This window comes from Staurois parvus, unplaced genomic scaffold (assembly GCF_062004578.1).
Source record: "Staurois parvus isolate SC_StPar_1 unplaced genomic scaffold, SC_StPar_1.0 ptg000151l, whole genome shotgun sequence".
NCBI lineage: Eukaryota > Metazoa > Chordata > Amphibia > Anura > Ranidae > Staurois > Staurois parvus.
The window spans coordinates 9308615-9328100 of NW_028317947.1; the positions used below are offsets into that span (position 1 = coordinate 9308615).

The 19486-nt window shown below is 41.6% G+C and overlaps 1 protein-coding gene and 1 non-coding gene across 2 annotated transcripts in view; both read left to right on the forward strand.

The window, feature by feature from the left end:
* The window catches only part of LOC149464417 (ficolin-1-A-like), a 29619-nt gene extending 14823 nt beyond the window's left edge, over positions 1 to 14796 (forward strand). The window contains exons 6-10 of the mRNA XM_089674699.1: positions 562 to 597; positions 2129 to 2256; positions 2535 to 2664; positions 4365 to 4499; positions 13439 to 14796. Coding sequence (XP_089530825.1) covers positions 562 to 597; positions 2129 to 2256; positions 2535 to 2664; positions 4365 to 4499; positions 13439 to 13689 — 680 coding nt within the window. The 3' untranslated portion in view covers positions 13690 to 14796. The remainder of the gene's footprint in view (positions 1 to 561; positions 598 to 2128; positions 2257 to 2534; positions 2665 to 4364; positions 4500 to 13438) is intronic.
* A 535-nt stretch (positions 14797 to 15331) lies between these two features.
* On the forward strand, positions 15332 to 15531 carry LOC149464418 (U2 spliceosomal RNA). Its single transcript, XR_016312385.1, has one exon. It is a non-coding gene; the product is annotated as a U2 spliceosomal RNA (small nuclear RNA).
* Positions 15532 to 19486: the final 3955 nt, after the last annotated feature.

Below are 19486 nucleotides of genomic sequence, written 5' to 3' on the forward strand. Positions count from 1 at the left end.
TGGCACCATAGCCAGGCAATTTGTCTTCAGATGGTGCTGAAAACAATATTTGACAACATTTTTACTAGTTTTACATAGAGAAGTGTAGGCTCTTTTAGGTCTTAAATTTTCCATGGAAAGGTCATATTATTGACTATGAATACGCCATTTCATATACAGTACTTGGGGGTGTACGGTTCAGGCAGTCTAAAGGCTCCATAAAGCACTGCACTGTGCTAACCATACATTGGAAGTAACATGTATCCCATACTATATATTCAGTTACAGTATTATAGAACTGGACCTCGGGTGATATCAAAAGAACATTTTAGTAAAAGTGGCCACACAGTGCTAATTTCACATGTCATTGGGCTGATGATGGCTCTCATGTCTCGTTGAATCGGGACATATCTGCCCCCATGGGTCTTTTGTCATAGCTAGTTTTACAATACTTACATTACTCACAAATAAGATGCCCATGGCAAATCTGCGTTAGTTGTCATTGGATGGTGATTACATTTACAATAATGCTCTATTTTTTAATTTTGCTCCCTGTATTCATTACATTGGTTTTGTATATAGGTGAAGAAGGAGATTCAAAATATCTAGCCCCATATGGTGAGTAAACCCAATACCTCTACGTTCTAGCAATCATATGTAGCTATGTGGGTATCCTCAGGGCCTGCCAGAGAAAAGGATTGGGCATAAATTCAAAAAGCATTAAACCAGTCTGACGAAGTGTAAGAGTTGCTGCCATCACAGCTGGATCTTCAAAAGTATAGTGGACCCCCCCATTGCTGGACATTTATCACTTCGTTCAACATTACGCAAGGACTGGAGAGGGTTCCTGATCCACCTGTTGCTGCCATTCAGGTTTCTTAAGTTCCAGGACATTCTTCAGCATAGGCCCCTACTAGTAATAAATGTGCCATTGTCCCTTGCTGCTGCAACTGCCATCTTTCAGTCACCAGCACGATCGCTGCCTGCAGGATACTAAACTAAGTTAACCATTTGACTCCCTGCTAGGCAGAACATTGTAGCTGCATCCATCTATGTTCAAGCCATCTATCTGAGGAGGATATTTTGCCGCTTAAGTTTAATTTCATCCTGTAAAGGAAAACATACCTGCTAGTTCTTCCCCCTTTTTTCTTAAAGTGACCATTACCCATAAATCTACTGTTAAAGAGACTCTTTTTTACAATTTCATCTCTTAAAGTGACCATTACCCCACAATTCAACCGCTAAAAAAACTATATTCTACAATTCAATATGTTAAAGTGACCCCCCCCCCATTTCACCTATATTAAGGAGAACTGCGCTAACAACTTTGCCTCTTAAAGGGGATCATCTTACTTTTCATATCTTTCATATCTTAAAGGGACTGCACTTTTCACCACACGCCAACATACAGACCCCAACTAAGCCGGCAGAAGCATCAATCGTTTAGTTTGATTGTGCTCAGAGACTATCTTTCTTAGAAGTACTGGTGTGCAGGGGGTTGACCAGATTTCTTAGAACCTAAACCTAGACTCTCCTGACTGAGGGCCTACAAATGAGCTAGTATGTTACTCATACTTGTCTCACTTGGGAGTAATCTCCAAGTTGTAAAACTATAGTTTATATCCTCAGTCCTGCGGGACAAGTGGCCACATTTTAAAGGGTATTCATAATGTATTGCCTAGTTTCTGTGCTGAATCACCTCTTTTATTGTGAACCTTTGTTAACAGTTAAATTGCCTACATTCCTTTCAATTGGTCTTAATACAACTTAATCATTAATTGTACAATAGTTTGTGCATATTTTCCTTGAGTGGCAGCCAGGAGACTCCCTGGCCAAGGTACTTTGGTCGTGTCACCAGGGGTGTGGTTTTTGTCTTTGGCCGAGTGAGGAACAAGGGACTCAAATATACCAGCGACTCCTGTAGGGGTAGAGCTACATATCATTTTGATCAATGTACTGGGAGATTCCAGCTCCCATGTTTTAATAAAAATAAGAAAGTTAGCTAAAAAGGAGAAAGGGTGTTATTGCTGCCTTTTATTGGTGTTTGCAACATTGTAAAAATATAGTAAAAAATATGTAATATATGGCAAGACATAAAGAAATTTAAAAAAATACAGATATATGTACTGGTATGAATTTTTTCTTTCAGAAGCCAGAAACTGTAAGGAGTTGCTTCAGAAGGGATATATCCATAGTGACTGGTACCTGATCTATCCAAATGGCAAGAAGTCTCTAAAAGTCTTGTGTGACATGGACACTGACGGAGGAGGCTGGATTGTGAGTGTTGTGTAAATTATCCTATCTCTTGTATACGTCAGTAGTAAATATGTGGCAGAAAACACCTTGCATGGTAACACCAACTAATATATAATAGACTCTATTACATTAGGACAAATTATAGCCAGTCATTTAGGAGTGGCAGGCTCTTCATTAGGCCTAACCTATTTATGGGTGTGGTGTCTCATTCAGGAACATGGCTTCTTTATTGATCTCACAATTATTTCCTTATCTCATGATATAAACTCCAGGAAACATTATACCTCTTCTTAATCTAGGTCTTCCAGAGACGTTGGGATGGATCTGTAAATTTCCACCGTGACTGGAAATCCTATAAGACTGGGTTTGGCAGCCGTTTAAATGAGTTCTGGTTGGGAAATGATAATCTTCACTGGCTTACATCATCAGGTAATATGCTCAATATATATACTGTGTGTGTGTATATATATATATATATATACACAGTGGGTAAAATAAGTATTGAACACGTTACCATTTTTCTAGGTAAATATATTTTAAAAGTGCTTTTGACTTGAAATGTTCACCACGTCAGTAACAACCCATACAATCCATACATACAAAGAGTCCAAAACAAATAGGTTCAGAAATTAAGTTATGTGCAATAAAATGGAATGACACAGTGCAAATTAATATCAGCTGGTTTGGTCTCAACTGGTGGCCTATAAAAAGGTGTCTCATTACCAAGGTGTCACGCAAGAAACCTATTCTCATAACGGGTAAAAGTAAAGAGCTCTCTCAAGACCTTTGCAACCTTATCATTGCAAAACATACTGATAGCATTGGATACAGAAGGATTTCTAAACTTCTGAATGTTCCAATGAGCACTGTTGGGGCCATAATCTGGAAGTGGAAAGAACATAATTTCACCATAAACCAGGTACGACCAGGTGCTCCTCGCAAGATTTCTGACAGAGGAGTGAAAAGAATTATCAGAAGAGTTGTCCAAGAGCTAAGGACCACTTGTGGAGAGCTTCAAAAAGACTTAGAATTAGCAGATAAAATGTTTTTAAAGAGAACATAGTAAAAATGAATAATGCACTCAACCTCCATGGAATGTATGCACGCTCACCACGCAAGGCTCCATAGCCAAAGAAAAAGCATGCTAAAGCTCGTTTAAAGTTTGCTTTACAGCATTTAGACAAGCCTGTGAAATACTAGGAGAATAGAGTCTGGTCTGAGGAGGCTAAAATTTTTCTCTTTTGATGTCATAATACACACCATGCTTGGAGGACAAACTGCACTGCACATCACACCAAAAAACACCATTCTAACAGTGAAGCTTGGAGGTGTGAAAATCATGATGTGGGGCTGTTTTTCAGCATAAGGTACTGGCAAATTTCATATCATTGAAGGAAGGATGAATGGAAAAATGTATCAAGACATTCTTAATAAAAAATCTGCTGCCATCTACCAGCATGATGAAGATGAAACGAGGATGGACATTTCTGCAAGACAATGATCCCAAACAAAAAGCCTAGGAAACTCTCAATTGGTTTCAAAGAAAGAAAATAAACCTGCTAGAATGGCTCAGCCAGTCACCTCACTTGAATCCAATAGAAAATCTATGGAAAGAACTAAAGATCAGAGTTCATAGAAGAGGCTCACCAAACATTCAAGATTTCAACACTGTTTGTGTGGAAGAATGGGCCAAAACCACACCTGAACAATGCATGCCACTAGATTCTCCATACAGGAGGCATCTTGAAGCTTTCATTACCAAGAAAGGATTTTGTAAGAAGTATTAAATACATTTCATTTAGTGTGTTCAATAATTTTCCCTGTGTCATTCCATTTTATTACACATAACTTCATTGTTGAACTTATTTGTTTTGTTTTTTTTTTTGTATGTATGTATGGGTTGCATGGGTTGCTACCAGTATGTGGGGAAAATTTCATGTCAATAGCACCTTTAGAAAAATATTTACTGAGAAGAATGGTGATGTGTTCAATACCACGACGTGTTAAATACACATTATACTGTATATATACTGTATATCCCTGGCAACAGCAATACATGTGACAACACAGGATATACTTATAAGAATTATGTTTATTTGATATATGAAAATGTCTGGTCTTCCTGGCAGGCACCTGGGAGCTGCGCATTGATTTACAGGATTTCATTCACAAAAAGAATTTTGTCAAATACTCCTCATTCAAAGTCTTGTCTGAATCGCAGAAATACAAATTGGTGCTGGGACCCTTCACACAAGGAAACACAAGTGAGACAGGATGCTATATGTCATAATCTGCAACTCTGCATTTATACTAACATAAGTAGCTCATACACTATATTGCCAAAAGTATTGAGACACCCCTCCAAATCATTGGATTCAGGTGTTCCAATCCCCTCCATGGCCACAGGTGTATAAAATCAAGCCCCTAGGCATGCAGACTGCTTCTACAAACATTTGTGAAAGAATGGGTCGCTCTCAGGAGCTCAGTGAATTCAAGCGTGGTCCCGTGATAGGTTGCCACTAGAGATGAGCGAATCGAACTAGGCGAACCGGAATTCGAGTCGAATTTCAGGAAATATTCGATTCGTGTCGAAACCGAAATTTTGCCTACTTCGGGTGCGCGAATCGAACATTTCCCGATCAGCCGGCAAAAGTGTCCCTGCAGTGAGCTCCGCTATTTCTGACAGTTCTCTGACAGAAGGAACACATGTTTAGCGGTTGAAACATTGTATCTATTAGTTTACATTTAGGATACAGATGTTTCAACCACTGTACATGTGAAGAAGTTGTGAGAGAACTGTCAGAAATAGAGGAACTCTGCACATACACTTTTTGCCGGCTTGGAATTATTCTTCTTTTCATCCTACTTCTTCTTCTTCTTCATCCTCAGAAGAAGAGGATGAGGATGAGGATGAAGAAGAAGAAGAAGAAGAAGAAGAAGAAGAAGTAGGATGAAAAGAAGAATAATTCCAAGCCGGCAAAAGTGTATGTGCAGAGTTCCTCTATTTCTGACAGTTCTCTCACAGCTTCTTCACATGTACAGCGGTTGAAACATCTGTATCCTAAATGGAAACTAATAGATACAATTTGTATCTATTAGTTTCCATTTAGGATACAGATATTTCAACCGCTGTACATGTGAAGAAGCTGTGAGAGAACTGTCAGAAATAGAGGAACTCTGCACATACACTTTTTGCCGGCTTGGAATTATTCTTCTTTTCATTCTTCTTCTTCTTCCTCATCCTCATCCTCATCCTCATCCTCTTCTTCTGAGGATGAGGATGAAGAAGAAGAAGAAGAAGAAGTAGGATGAAAAGAAGAATAATTCCAAGCCAGCAAAAAGTGTATGTGCAGAGTTCCTCTATTCTGCAGATACACTTAGAGGAGCTCTGCAGATACACTTAGAGGAGCTCTGCACATACACTTTTTGCCGGCTTGGAATTAATCTTATTTTCATCCTACTTCTTCTTCTTCTTCTTCTTCTTCTTCTTCTTCATCCTCATCCTCAGAAGAAGAAGAGGATGAGGATGAGGATGAAGAAGAAGAAGAAGAAGTAGGATGAAAATAAGAATAATTCCAAACCGGAAAAAAGTGTATGTGCAGAGCTCCTCTAAGTGTATCTGCAGAGCTCCTCTAAGTGTATCTGCAGAATAGAGGAACTCTGCACATACACTTTTTGCCGGAAACCGCTGTATGGAGTGAATGTCCCAGAACTGTCAGAAATAGACTATTTATGACAGTTCTGGGACATTCACTGTATACAGCTGTTTTAACCGCTGTATGGAGGGAATGTCATGGAACTGTCAGAAATAGACTATTAATGACAGTTCTGGGACTGTCCTTCAATGCAGCGGTTGAAACATTGTATGTATTTGTTTCCATAAATGGATCCATTTATGGAAACAAATACATACAATGTTTCAACCGCTGTATGGAAGGACAGTCCCACAACTGTCATTAATAGTCTATTTCTGACAGTTCCATGACATTCCCTCCATACAGCGGTTAAAACAGCTGTATAGAGTGAATGTCCCAGATCTATCAGAAATAGACTATTTATGACAGTTCTGGGACATTCACTGCATACAGCTGTTTTAACCGCTGTATGGAGGGAATGTCATGGAACTGTCAGAAATAGACTATTAATGACAGTTGTGGGACTGTCCTTCAATGCAGCGGTTGAAACATTGTATGTATTTGTTTCCATAAATGGATCCATTTATGGAAACAAATACATACAATGTTTCAACCGCTGCATGGAAGGACAGTCCCAGAACTGTCATTAATAGTCTATTTCTGACAGTTCCATGACATTCCCTCCATACAGCGGTTAAAACAGCTGTATGAAGTGAATGTCCCAGATCTATCAGAAATAGACTATTTATGACAGTTCTGGGACATTCACTCCATACAGCTGTTTTAACCGTTGTATGGAGGGAATGTCATGGAACTGTCAGAAATAGACTATTAATGACAGTTGTGGGACTGTCCTTCCATACAGCGGTTGAAACATTGTATGTATTTGTTTCCATAAATGGATCCATTTATGGAAACAAATACATACAATGTTTCAACCGCTGTATGGAAGGACAGTCCCACAACTGTCATTAATAGTCTATTTCTGACAGTTCCATGACATTCCCTCCATACAGCGGTTAAAACAGCTGTATGGAGTGAATGTCCCAGATCTATCAGAAATAGACTATTTATGACAGTTCTGGGACATTCACTGCATACAGCTGTTTTAACCGCTGTATGGAGGGAATGTCATGGAACTGTCAGAAATAGACTATTAATGACAGTTCTGGGACTGTCCTTCAATGCAGCGGTTGAAACATTGTATGTATTTGTTTCCATAAATGGATCCATTTATGGAAACAAATACATACAATGTTTCAACCGCTGCATGGAAGGACAGTCCCAGAACTGTCATTAATAGTCTATTTCTGACAGTTCCATGACATTCCCTCCATACAGCGGTTAAAACAGCTGTATGGAGTGAATGTCCCAGATCTATCAGAAATAGACTATTTATGACAGTTCTGGGACATTCACTGCATACAGCTGTTTTAACCGCTGTATGGAGGGAATGTCATGGAACTGTCAGAAATAGACTATTAATGACAGTTCTGGGACTGTCCTTCCATGCAGCGGTTGAAACATTGTATGTATTTGTTTCCATAAATGGATCCATTTATGGAAACAAATACATACAATGTTTCAACCGCTGCATGGAAGGACAGTCCCAGAACTGTCATTAATAGTCTATTTCTGACAGTTCTATGACATTCCCTCCATACAGCGGTTGAAACCGCTGTATGGAGTGAATGTCCCAGAACTGTCAGAAATAGACAGAAACTGTCACAGAACTGTCCTTCTTCTCATCCTTCTCCTTCTTCTCATCCTTCTTCTCATCCTTCTTCTCATCCTTCTCCTTCTTCTCATCCTTCTCCTTCTTCTCATCCTTCTCCTTCTGCTCATCCTTCTTCTCATCCTTCTCCTTCTTCTCATCCTTCTCCTTCTCCTTCTTCTCATCCTTCTCCTTCTCCTTCTTCTCATCCTTCTCCTTCTCATCCTTCTCCTTCTCCTTCTCATCCTTCTCCTTCTTCTCATCCTTCTCCTTCTTCTCATCCTTCTCCTTCTCCTTCTTCTCATCCTTCTCCTTCTCCTTCTCATCCTTCTCCTTCTTCTCATCCTTCTCCTTCTCCTCATCCTTTTTCTTCTCATCCTTCTCCTTCTCCTTCTTCTCATCCTTCTCCTTCTTCTCATCCTTCTCCTTCTTCTCATCCTTCTCCTTCTTCTCATCCTTCTCCTTCTTCTCCTTCTTCTCATCATTCTCCTTCTTCTCATCCTTCTCCTTCTTCTCATCCTTCTCATCCTTCTTCTCATCCTTCTTCTTCTCATCCTTCTCCTTCTTCTCATCCTTCTCCTTCTCCTTCTTCTCATCCTTCTCCTTCTTCTCATCCTTCTCCTTCTTCTCATCCTTCTCCTTCTCATCCTTCTCCTTCTCCTTCTTCTCTTCCTTCTCCTTCTTCTCATCCTTCTCCTTCTTCTCATCCTTCTTCTTCTCATCCTTCTCCTCCTTCTTCTCATCCTTCTTCTCATCCTTCTTCTTCTCATCCTTCTCCTTCTTCTCATCCTTCTCCTTCTCCTTCTTCTCATCCTTCTCCTTCTTCTCATCCTTCTCCTTCTTCTCATCCTTCTCCTTCTTCTCATCCTTCTCCTTCTTCTCATCCTTCTCCTTCTTCTCATCCTTCTCCTTCTCCTTCTTCTCTTCCTTCTCCTTCTTATCATCCTTCTCCTTCTTCTCATCATTCTCCTTCTTCTCATCCTTCTCCTTCTTCTCATCCTTCTTCTTCTCATCCTTTTCGTTCTTCTCATCCTTCTTCTTCTCATCCTTCTTCTTCTCATCCTTCTCCTTCTCATCCTTCTCTTTCTTCTCATCCTTCTCCTTCTCCTTCTTCTCATCCTTCTCCTTCTTCTCATCCTTCTCCTTCTCCTTCTTCTCATCCTTCTCCTTATTCTCAGCCTTCTTCTTCTCATCCTTCTCCTTCTCATCCTTCTCCTTCTCATCCTTCTCCTTCTTCTCATCCTTCTCCTTCTTCTCATCCTTCTCCTTCTCCTTCTTCTCATCCTTCTCCTTCTCCTTCTTCTCATCCTTCTCCTTCTTCTCATCCTTCTCCTTCTTCTCATCCTTCTCCTTCTTCTCATCCTTCTCCTTCTTCTCATCCTTCTCCTTCTCCTTCTTCTCATCCTTCTCCTTCTCCTTCTCCTTCCTCATCTCCAAGGGCATTTAAATTAAAGGTACAGTGTTCTGCACTAATTTAAAGGCTCTCTGAAGCCTAGAAACCCTTTAAATAAGTCATCTTCGTAGCGGAGAAATTCGCATCGAATCGAATTTCACACTGGAATTCGCCGAATCAGCCGAATCGAATTTTTCATTTCTTCGCTCATCTCTAGTTGCCACCTGTGCAATAAGTCTATCTGTGAAATTTCCTTGATACTAAATATTCCACAGTCAGCTGTTAGTGGTATTGCAACAAAGTGGAAGCAACTGGGAACAGCAGCAACTCAGCCACCAAGTGGTAGGCCACATAAAATGACAGAGCGGGGTCAGCACATGCTGAAGCACACAGTGCGCTGAAGTCGCCAACTGTCTGCAGAGCCAATAGCTAAAGACCTCCAAACTTTGTGTGGCCTTCAGATTAGCACAACAACAGTACATAGAGAGCTTCATGGAATGGGTTTCCATGGCCGAGCAGCTGCATCCGAGCCTTACATCCCCAAGTGCAATGCAAACCGTCAGATGCAGTGGCGTTAAGCACGCCGCCACTGGACTCTAGAGCAGTGGAGACGTGTTCTCTGGAGTGACGAATCACGCATCTCTGGTAATCCGATAGATGATAGGATGGCACATCCTTTAATAAAGTCGCAATGAAGAAAAATGTCAGCAAGTGACCTCAAACGTTAACTGCAAGTTCAGTGGTGGCCATCTTGAAAAAGGTCTCGGACCAGGTGTTGTATGCTGGCTTCTTTTTACATATTGTAAGCACTTTTTAACTAATAAATAGTTTGGATTTTATTCTGCTACACTATGATCTGCTTTTGTTTGGTTCCATATGGATAACATCTTAGTGGAGACCAGCAATAAAGGAATAAACACAGGAACGGAAGTGGTAGCTCTTGAGATCATTATGCTCTAGAGCAGCAATGGGCAAACTACGGCCCGCAGGCCGTATACGGCCCGGCAGACCTTTTAATCCGGCCCGTGGAGCGTGATACTGTCAGGATGGCTGTCAGGAGACCGGTGTAGCATGAAAATCTGTCTCCTATGAGGATCTGTCCCCCTCGACGTATCTGCGCATGTGCCGGAGATCGCGATCGGCTGCTAATGCCTGAAACTGGCACATGCGCAGATACGTCGAGGGGGACAGATCCTCATAGGAGACAGATTTTCATGCTACACCGGAACGGCGCGGGAACACGGCGAGAGGAACGCGCGGAGCAAAGGTAAGTGAATTGAAACAGGGGGGGACTTGGGGACTTAATATGGGGGATGAATTAATATGGGGAATGAATTACTATAGGGGGGATGAATTACTATATGGGGGATGAATTACTATATGGGGGATGAATTACTATGGGGGATGAATTACTATGGGGGATGAATTACTATATGGGGGATGAATTACTATGGGGGATGAATTACTATGGGGGATGAATTACTATATGGGGGATGAATTACTATATGGGGGATGAATTCCTATATGGGGGATGAATTCCTATATGGGGGATGAATTACTATATGGGGGATTAATTACTATGGGGGATGAATTACTATGGGGGATGAATTACTATATGGGGGATTAATTACTATGCTTACTATGGGGGAATATTACTATACTTACTATGGATGACACATACACATCATTCATCTACTCTTGGTCCGGCCCCCGGGTCCAATATATGAACCCATTGCGGCCCTCGAGTCAAAAAGTTTGCCCACCCCTGATCTAGAGTATAGAAGAGTTTGGTAAGGGGCATGATTTATAAGGTGGTGGAACACCATTGGTGGATGAAGCACTGGTTTGGGGCAATCACAAAGGTTGAAAGAGTGTGAGTACAATAAAACTATCAGTGTTTCATTGTAATTAGCATTACCACACTATATGAGTATCTGTTTTTTTGGAAGAGTAGTTTTAAGAAGTAAAGAAAAAAGAAGAGGGACGCAAGGTCAATTTATGTAGAAGCAAGACAATTTGGACTGAAGGGTAAGTGTAAGGATGACAGATATTGGAGTGTTATCAAGTGGTGGATAAGTTGGCACAATATTTGCACTGTTTATGTGAGTTTAATACATCATTGGAATTGTGATTTAAGGAGATAATGCACCATATGTGGTTTTTGCATGTATTTTTACATGGGGAGAGAGAATTATCTTAGAAGAAGAGGAAGAAGGGTTCACATGTTTACAGATTCACGTATAAATTGAAGAACTCAATCAGCTTTATTATGTGGTGAGAATATATGGAGAATTGAAGAGAATCTTTCAGCAGAAGCAATCTCATATGACTATGAAAGGGGACTAATAATTTTATGTTGGTCTTGCGCTCTGGACTCTGATATATATAATCCGATAGACGTGTCTGCATTTGGCAGTTGCCAGGAAAACGTTACTTGCCTGACTGCATTGTGCCAAGTATACAGTTTGGTGGAGGGGGGATTATGGTGTGGGGTTGTTTTTCAGGGGTTGGGCTTGGCCCCTTAGTTCCAGTGAAGGGAACTTTTAAGGCATCAGCATACCAGGACATTTTGGACAATTTCATGCTCCCAACTTTGTTGGAACAGTTTGGGGATGGCCCCTTCCTGTTCCAACATGACTGCGCACCAGTGCACAAAGCAAGGTCCATAAAGACATGGATGAGAGAGTTTGGGGTGTAGGAACATTACTGGCCTGCACAACCCAATAGAACACCTTTGGGATGAATTAGAGCGGAGACTGCGAGCCAGGCCTTCTCATCCGACATCAGTGATTGACTTCACAAATGCCTTTCTGGAGGAATGGTCAAACCTTCCCATAGACATATTACTAAACCTTGTAGACAGCCTTTCCAGAAGATTTGAAGCTGTTATATCTGCAAAGGGTGGGCCAACTCAATATTGAACCCTATGGACTAAGACTGGGATGCCATTAAAGTTCATGTTCATGTAAAGGCATGCGTCCCAATACTTTTGGCAATATAGTGTATATACTGTATATATGTAATGGAAATAGAAGTGGCATAGGGTTTCCATGTATGCAGAGTTCGGGACTCCAGAATGTTAATTTTATGCGAAGAAAGGTTGTTTCTCAACTTTCTCTAGGTAATTGGTATTCCTGGATTCTGTTCCGGAGTTTGGAAACTTCAAAGAGTTTTGGGAGGAATAGGTCTCCAATCTAGTGTCCAGATCTTGTAGAAGACCAGCAGGCTGAGTGTGCAGCTGTGCATACCCATTATAACCACTTGACCTCTGGAACATATACCCACCTTCATGACCAGACCATTATTTGCTATACGGCGCTGCGCTACTTCAACTGACAATTGCACGGTCATGCAACATTGTACACAAATGAGATTTATATCTTTTTTTTCACACAAATAGAGCTTTATTTTGGTGGTATTTTATCAACGCTGGGTTTTTTTATTTTTTTGTGCTATAAACCAAAAAAAAACAAAAAAAAACGATATTTTTTACTTTTTACTATAAAATATATCCCAGAAAAAAATTAAAATAAAAAATGTCTTTATAAATTTAGTTTAAATTGTATTCTGCCACATGTCTTTGGTAAACAAAATCCTAATAAGTGTATATTACTTGGTTTGTGCAAAAATGATAGGGTCTACAAATGACCATATATATCTTGGAATCTTTTTTTTTTTTACTAGTAATACTAGCAATAGTTTGTACTAGTAATGGTGGTGATCAATGACTTATAGTGGGACGGTGATGGTATGGCAGGCATTCTGACACTAGCTAACTGACACTGACATGACCATTGACACTAATACAGTGATCAGTGCTGGTAAATGCACTGACACTGTACTAATGACACTAGTCAGGAAGGGGTTAACATCTGAGGCAATCAAAGGGTTAACTGTGTGCCTAACTATATGTAATATGTGCACTGTGTACTGTTTTACTAGGGGACGTGCCAGTTTTTGTCTCCCTGCCAAAACATGGTACATCCCTGCTGTCAGAGGAGAGATCTGTGTTGTTTACCAACACAGATCTCTCTCCTGTGACTAGCTCCGATGATTGACGGGTCCCGGTCGTGAATCATTGGGCGGGATTTGCTGATCAACATGTCAGTTAGCCAATAACAGCGTGGGTAGGTGGATGAGTGCACATTCACTACCCGGAAAAACAAAATCACATACAGTATGACTTTGCACAGCCAGCCTGCACTGTAGCAGTAAAGCAAGAGGTTGTGACAGACTTGTGCATAGCTCAGCACTCTCATTAGAGAGACAGGTGTGCTCCACTCAAGGGATAGTACTCCATGCTGGAGAGGAGAGATCCCATGCCCATAGGGCTGAGAGAGTCAAAGCTGCTAACCGAGACTAAGGTGCAGAGAGAAATTGAAGGTCTCATAGGGTTGAGAGAGCCTGGGGTGTCAGGAGATTCCATGTAATGTGTTTTTCTACTTTGTGCACTCTTCCCAGGAGATTCCATGTCGTATCACAACAATGCATTTTTCTCAACCTATGATGAAGACAATGATACAAGCAGTAAGACCAACTGCGCTAAGTCGTCCACTGGAGGCTGGTGGTTTGTCTTCTGCTACTACGCGAGTATGAATGGGGAGTATAAACTGCAGACACAGAACAGCAGCTCCACTGACATCGCCTGGAAAACTGACCAAGGATGGAAAAGCTTCTACAAATATACAGAGATGAAAATAAGATCCCTTTAAGTGAGAACACATTATATCAGCCTTTTTGAACCAGGGTGCCCAGGCACCCTGGGGTACCTTGAGGTTTCTTCAGGGGTGCCTTGGCAAAATGTCTAAACATTTCCCAAAACTTGTATACAAGCCAGCGGGTGGAACAAGCCTGCCCTTTAGTTACACAAAGCCACAGGTTTTCATAGTGCACCATTGCAACCTTCCAGCAGAGGGGTGTCTCCAGCTGTTGCGAAACTACAAGTCCCATCATGCCTCTACTTCTGGGAGTCATGCTTGTAACTTTCAATCTTGCAATGCCTCTGGGGACTTGTAGTTTGGCAACAGCTGGAGGGCTGCCAGTTTGACACCTGTGTTCTAGCCTGACAGCCAATGACATCATCAGTTGATAAGGAGGATGTCAGCTGCCTGCACAGCTTCCTTGTTTGATCCTCCCCTGCCCCTCTCCATCAGTGCTGGGGTCACATTAGCTCAGTGATGGATACAAACTGAGGGAGAAAGGAAACATTGGGATACTAGTCAGTACCAGTGTGCAGAAGTGTATTTGCTTTGGAAGAATTCACCTCTAATGTTGGGGGTTCTACATGTGTGGATATTGCTGCATTATATAAAACTATTAGAATAGTTTTTCACATTTTAGAATGGGGTGCCCATTTAAAATTATAGATGGTCTCGAGGCACCCTATTTTAGAATGGGGTGCCTCAAGACTGTCCATTATTTTAAAGGGTGCCTTGACTGAAAAAAGGTTGAGAAACACTGCATTATATATACAGTATATAGACATAAAGATATATATATATATGTATTATATTTTATACAGTATATATCATGATATACATTTTCATGGATGAAAATGTATAATAAACAGACACATAGTTCATAACAAGGAAAGAAAACTTTGTGTTCATGAGTGATTCCACTTTGTAAAAGTTGGAGTATAGAGTTCACAAGACAGTCACTCTGTATGGGTTCAATAATCCTAAAGTGCCAACCTTAATAGATTTATAACTAAACATTTCCTAATAAATATTGTTAATATATGAACGGAGATATCCAAGATGTCTATTACCTGTATATTTGTTGTCTGTCTCGATCCTAAATAAACTGTTACAACTTCAGGCTTGCTATGAGTTTCTGTGTTTTGCAGGATTTGTAATAATGAAAATCTATTATGATGTCTGTAGTGCCAGAAGCATTTAGAAGAGTAAGATTTGTGTTAATGTGTCTTAGCTAATCAATAATGTGATCAGGCCAAGCAGCCCTCCTATATTGTGGTGTTTGGCCGTCAACGAGCAAAGCAGAGGAAATAAAGCCGGCCAGTAGGGGGAAGTCTCCCAATGCAGCTTCTCCTCCTTCATTCAGCATGCTTGAATTTCCCACTGTCCTTATCAGAAATTCTTGTCACTGATGATTCCATACATGTGCCAAATGTCAACTGAATGGTGTGTGTTTGGGTAACATTCAGCCCATGTATAGTCAGCTTTTTAAGAGGAGATATATTCCAATAATAAGATTTTAGGTCATAACTGTAAACACCATAAGCTGTGTTAAGGAGGGTCACATGGGTAATTACCAATATATAGCTATATTACACATAGAAAGCATGGAGGAACCTATGAACCAAGTAGGCACTGTTTCCATCATTTTTTCCTCATTGCTTCTCGGCCTTTTGGCTAAGATCAAGTGTTGTATCTGTTCTTATCAGTGTCCAGTAGGGGTGCTCTGCTGTCATTCTTGCCGCTAGGTGGGAATGGCTGGCTGTTTAGTACCCCTGCTGGTATGATGGGGGCTAGTACCAGCTGGAACAGAAACTCAGGGGCCCACAGACTGTTGGGGCCAGGGAGTTATTCCCCTGGGAAAACCGGATGGGCCCAGTTCCTCCTAGTCCACCTTGTCTGGCCAGGGGCAAGGAAGGCAGAGAGTCTGTGGTGTCTGTGACCCATGGGAGTGGCCGCCCTAGGGGTGCTTTCAGTAACACTTGGGTGTGGGAGCCCACTGTGTGAACAGGCACATGATCATGATACCAAAATTTTTTTCTGCACTGCGCCTTTTAGGGCTAGGCCTTTTGTGTGGGTATTGCACTTGCATGTTTTTCGTTACTTACTGGATATTAGTTTTTCCATTCTCCTGTGGATAAAATAAAAAACTGTGTCCTTCATTTTGCTCCACTGCCTTTTATCAAAACCTCCCATTCCAAATGAGTAAGGCCAACCAAACATTTCACCTATGAGCGCCCGAGGTTGTGGAAAGTGATTGAACTACTACACTAATAAGGTCTATACATTTTCACAAGTTAAATAGAAATTTCCTACTAGCAGCCCAAACCATTTGATATGCTATTAGCTAGTTACATTTATAAAATCCAGCAGGGACTGGGGGAGTGGGAAAGGAACATTAGAATTTATTTCCCTTGGCAGAATGCAAGGCAAGAAGAATCATCTTTCAATATAGTGCAATCAGAGAAATAAAACCCTGTAACACACCTCTGGAGGACTTGCCAAATGGACCACACTCAAATCACAAAATATTCACTGAGCCTCTGTTTCTCCACACAGATAACACGTGATGGGATTAAGTGATGTTACAGTGTTTGGAAAGCTCTGCAAATAGTAACCACTGTACGTGGAAATGTACAAAGATGATTCAGTACTGCATGAAAGTACAGGACTTTGTTACACAAAACCTAGCTACATTTACCTTGCTCAGTCCAATAATCCACATAGAGCACTCAGGACAGCTTTTATAGGTGTAAATCCACAGCACACTAAGATGTATAAATCATAAAAGCATTTATTAACACACTGTGAATCCAGTCAATAAAAAGTTCCTATGCGTGGGCATAAAATGTCTAAATTCTCTGCCACAATCTGATGATAATGCTTGTAGTACCACACAAGCTTAGTACATTATGCCCATAGTGGTGGATTGTGATCATGGGTCACAGTAATAAATTATCTCCATCAGGCGAAGATGGCGGGCACAGGCCACTAAACGTGTGCTGGCAGTGGAATCATGAAAAGATGGATGGCTGGACGGCTGACCAAATATAGTTGATGAAGATGGCAGCGCCAGGGGGGACAAAATGCTGGTGTATGGCCGATCCTCGAGTGGGAGCACCAGAAATGACGTCATCATCCAGTGCGGAAGCTGGATCGGATGACTTGACAAAGGGCCATAGACATGACGACAGTCCAAGCCTCATGTTAGCATTCTGCCTAGCTTGCTTTCCATTCCACCTACTTATACCCTGGTTGATGATATCACTTCCAGTGCGACCGCTCCGAGGATCAGCCACTGAGAATGACCCAGGTCTTCCATAGTAGTACTGCTAATCACAAATACAGTTCCATGCACACTGACAATACAGGCTCACTCTAGGGAGATGTCTTTTTTAGAATTTATTGCTGAGTAACTTGATACAGGAGAGGGTTTAAGTATCGGGATACTCCAGAAAAAAAGCAGCCTTCCCTGGAGATAACAGAAGATGGTGAGTATATCTAGGATTCTGTAAGAGCAGTCCCAGTCTATATAACATCCTCTGATACTTAATTCCTTTATAGCACTTGCACACCCAAGGGTACACAGCAAGGTCTTTACTTACAATGTCCTATTCTCTATCTGCCACCCAGCATCCACAGGAAGATCCTCAATGAGGGAGAGACCAGATCTCCAGGATGATGCCCTCCAGCAAATAATCCTTTACCAAACTTCTCCAGGTCCTCAGCCAAGCACCTGCTGGGTCCCAGGCTGCAGTTTCTTGTCTCATTAGATATTTCCCAGGGGAAACAGCCCCAGGAGATCTGGAACCCTCCCTGGAGAGGAAAGAACACTCTGCTCAAGCCTCCCAAACATTTATCACCTCTCTAGCCACCTTCTGGAATCCTCCTTCCAGGGATTGGTGTGGCTTAATAAATACTCATATTGGCCCATTGACTCTCACTGACCTATATTCTAGAAGCTTCTTCCAGAAACGTGAAAGAAATCAAACACCTTGGTAAGAAACCCTGACCAGACAAAAATAATAGATGACTGTTCCACTCACTATATTGAAGTAAAAAACAAAATTTAGCCTGACAACCTAACTAGAGGAGGGCAGTACATCAATATAATAATATAATAATAAGGTAGATGAGGCTGCAGAGCATGGAGCAAAGACATAGTTACAATTTGCGGTTTTACAATAAAGAAGTTACAATTACCCCAATGTTGCACTCCACCCATATGATTATGCATAGGGGAATAATAGCATAATACAGGCGTACCTCGGTTTACGAATTTAATGCGTTCTGTGGGACTTTTCGTATTGTGAAAAATTTGTAAACCGAAATGCGGTTTCCCATAGGAATGCATTGAAAAGCAATTAATCCGTTCCGGAGGTCAGAAAAAAGTAAAAAAAAGTCTTATCTGTTCAAAACTCTTTTTAAAGTGCACTTTAAAGGCATAAATACTGCACAGGGACATAATTAAAAAAAATTGTAAATGCATTGAAAAGCAATTAATCCGCTCGTATTGCGAAAAAAAATCATAAACCGAAGCATTATTTTCAATGGACTTTCATTCATAAACCAAAAATTACGTTAACCGAGGCATTCGTAAACCGAGGTATGCCTGTAAATAGTAATCCAACAACTAGGCCTATCGTGCTCAACAGACCATGTAGGCCGCCTGTCAACCAAAGTGCAGGTGACAGGCTCAGATTAAATTCTTTAGGTAAACCCACTTTAGAAATGCTTTGGCTCCACCGCTGCACTCCCATTATTTTATATAATGTTCCCCCTTCGCTTGGTGTCAGCCAATAATGGCATTAGTTTAGGTCTAATTTTTCGTTTTTATTTTTGCTTTAGCAAGTTGTGATGGTATAGTTACTAAGATCTTTACTGGACATTGTTGAATTTGCATAAGAATGTGTAATAATCATCCCCATAGCCAGTTCAATCCTTTATAGACTTCTCAGTCACTTTTAGGGGCAGGTTTGAAAAAGAGGGCAGAGGACACACTGGGGGGGTGATGTGAAGGGCGGTAAAGGACACTGCTATGGGGGTGGCTGTGCCCATAGTAATGTCTTCTGCACATCACCTCCTCCCCCCCAATAGTGTCCTCTGCCCCCCCTTTTCCCCATAACAGTGACCCAGGCCCCCTTTCCTCCCCCAGCAATGTCCTCTGCCCTCCCATAGCAGTGTCCCAAGAAGTATCCTACCTCCAGGGGCGGACTGACAACTCATGGGGCCCCCGGGCAATAGGGGATCATGGGGCCCCTGTGTCCTTGCCTAAACCTAAAAAAGCCTATGAAAAAGGTACCAGGGGCATCTCATGGGGCCCCCTACTGACTCCAGGCCCTCGGGCAGTGCACGAGTTTCCAAATGGTCATTCCGCCCCTGCCTACCTCTGTACAGAAGAGTGTGGAATTCAGCACACTCCTAGACTGACAATGTCTTTCCATTTCCCCATCCTCATCCTACACTGCTGTCATCCTCACTGCACAGCGGAGAGCGGAAGGCAGCAGAGCTCAGGACGGAGGAGCTGATCAAATGAACATTTCATTATAACAAGCTGGTAATAGGTTGCTAGCCCTCCGTCCTGACATGTGCCGCCTTCCGCTCTACGCTGTGCATTGAGGATGACAGCAGCAGAGGTGGCTGTTGGGGGGGAGGGGGGGGCCTGTTCACGGTCTACCTATCGCCTGCCTGCGGTCAACATATAGGCCCTGTGCTGATCACTTGCACTCTCCCAAGGAAAGAAAAAACCCTCTCTAAGCAATACACACCAAACTGAGCATGTGCAGAGTGTCTCCACACCATATGTCTTATC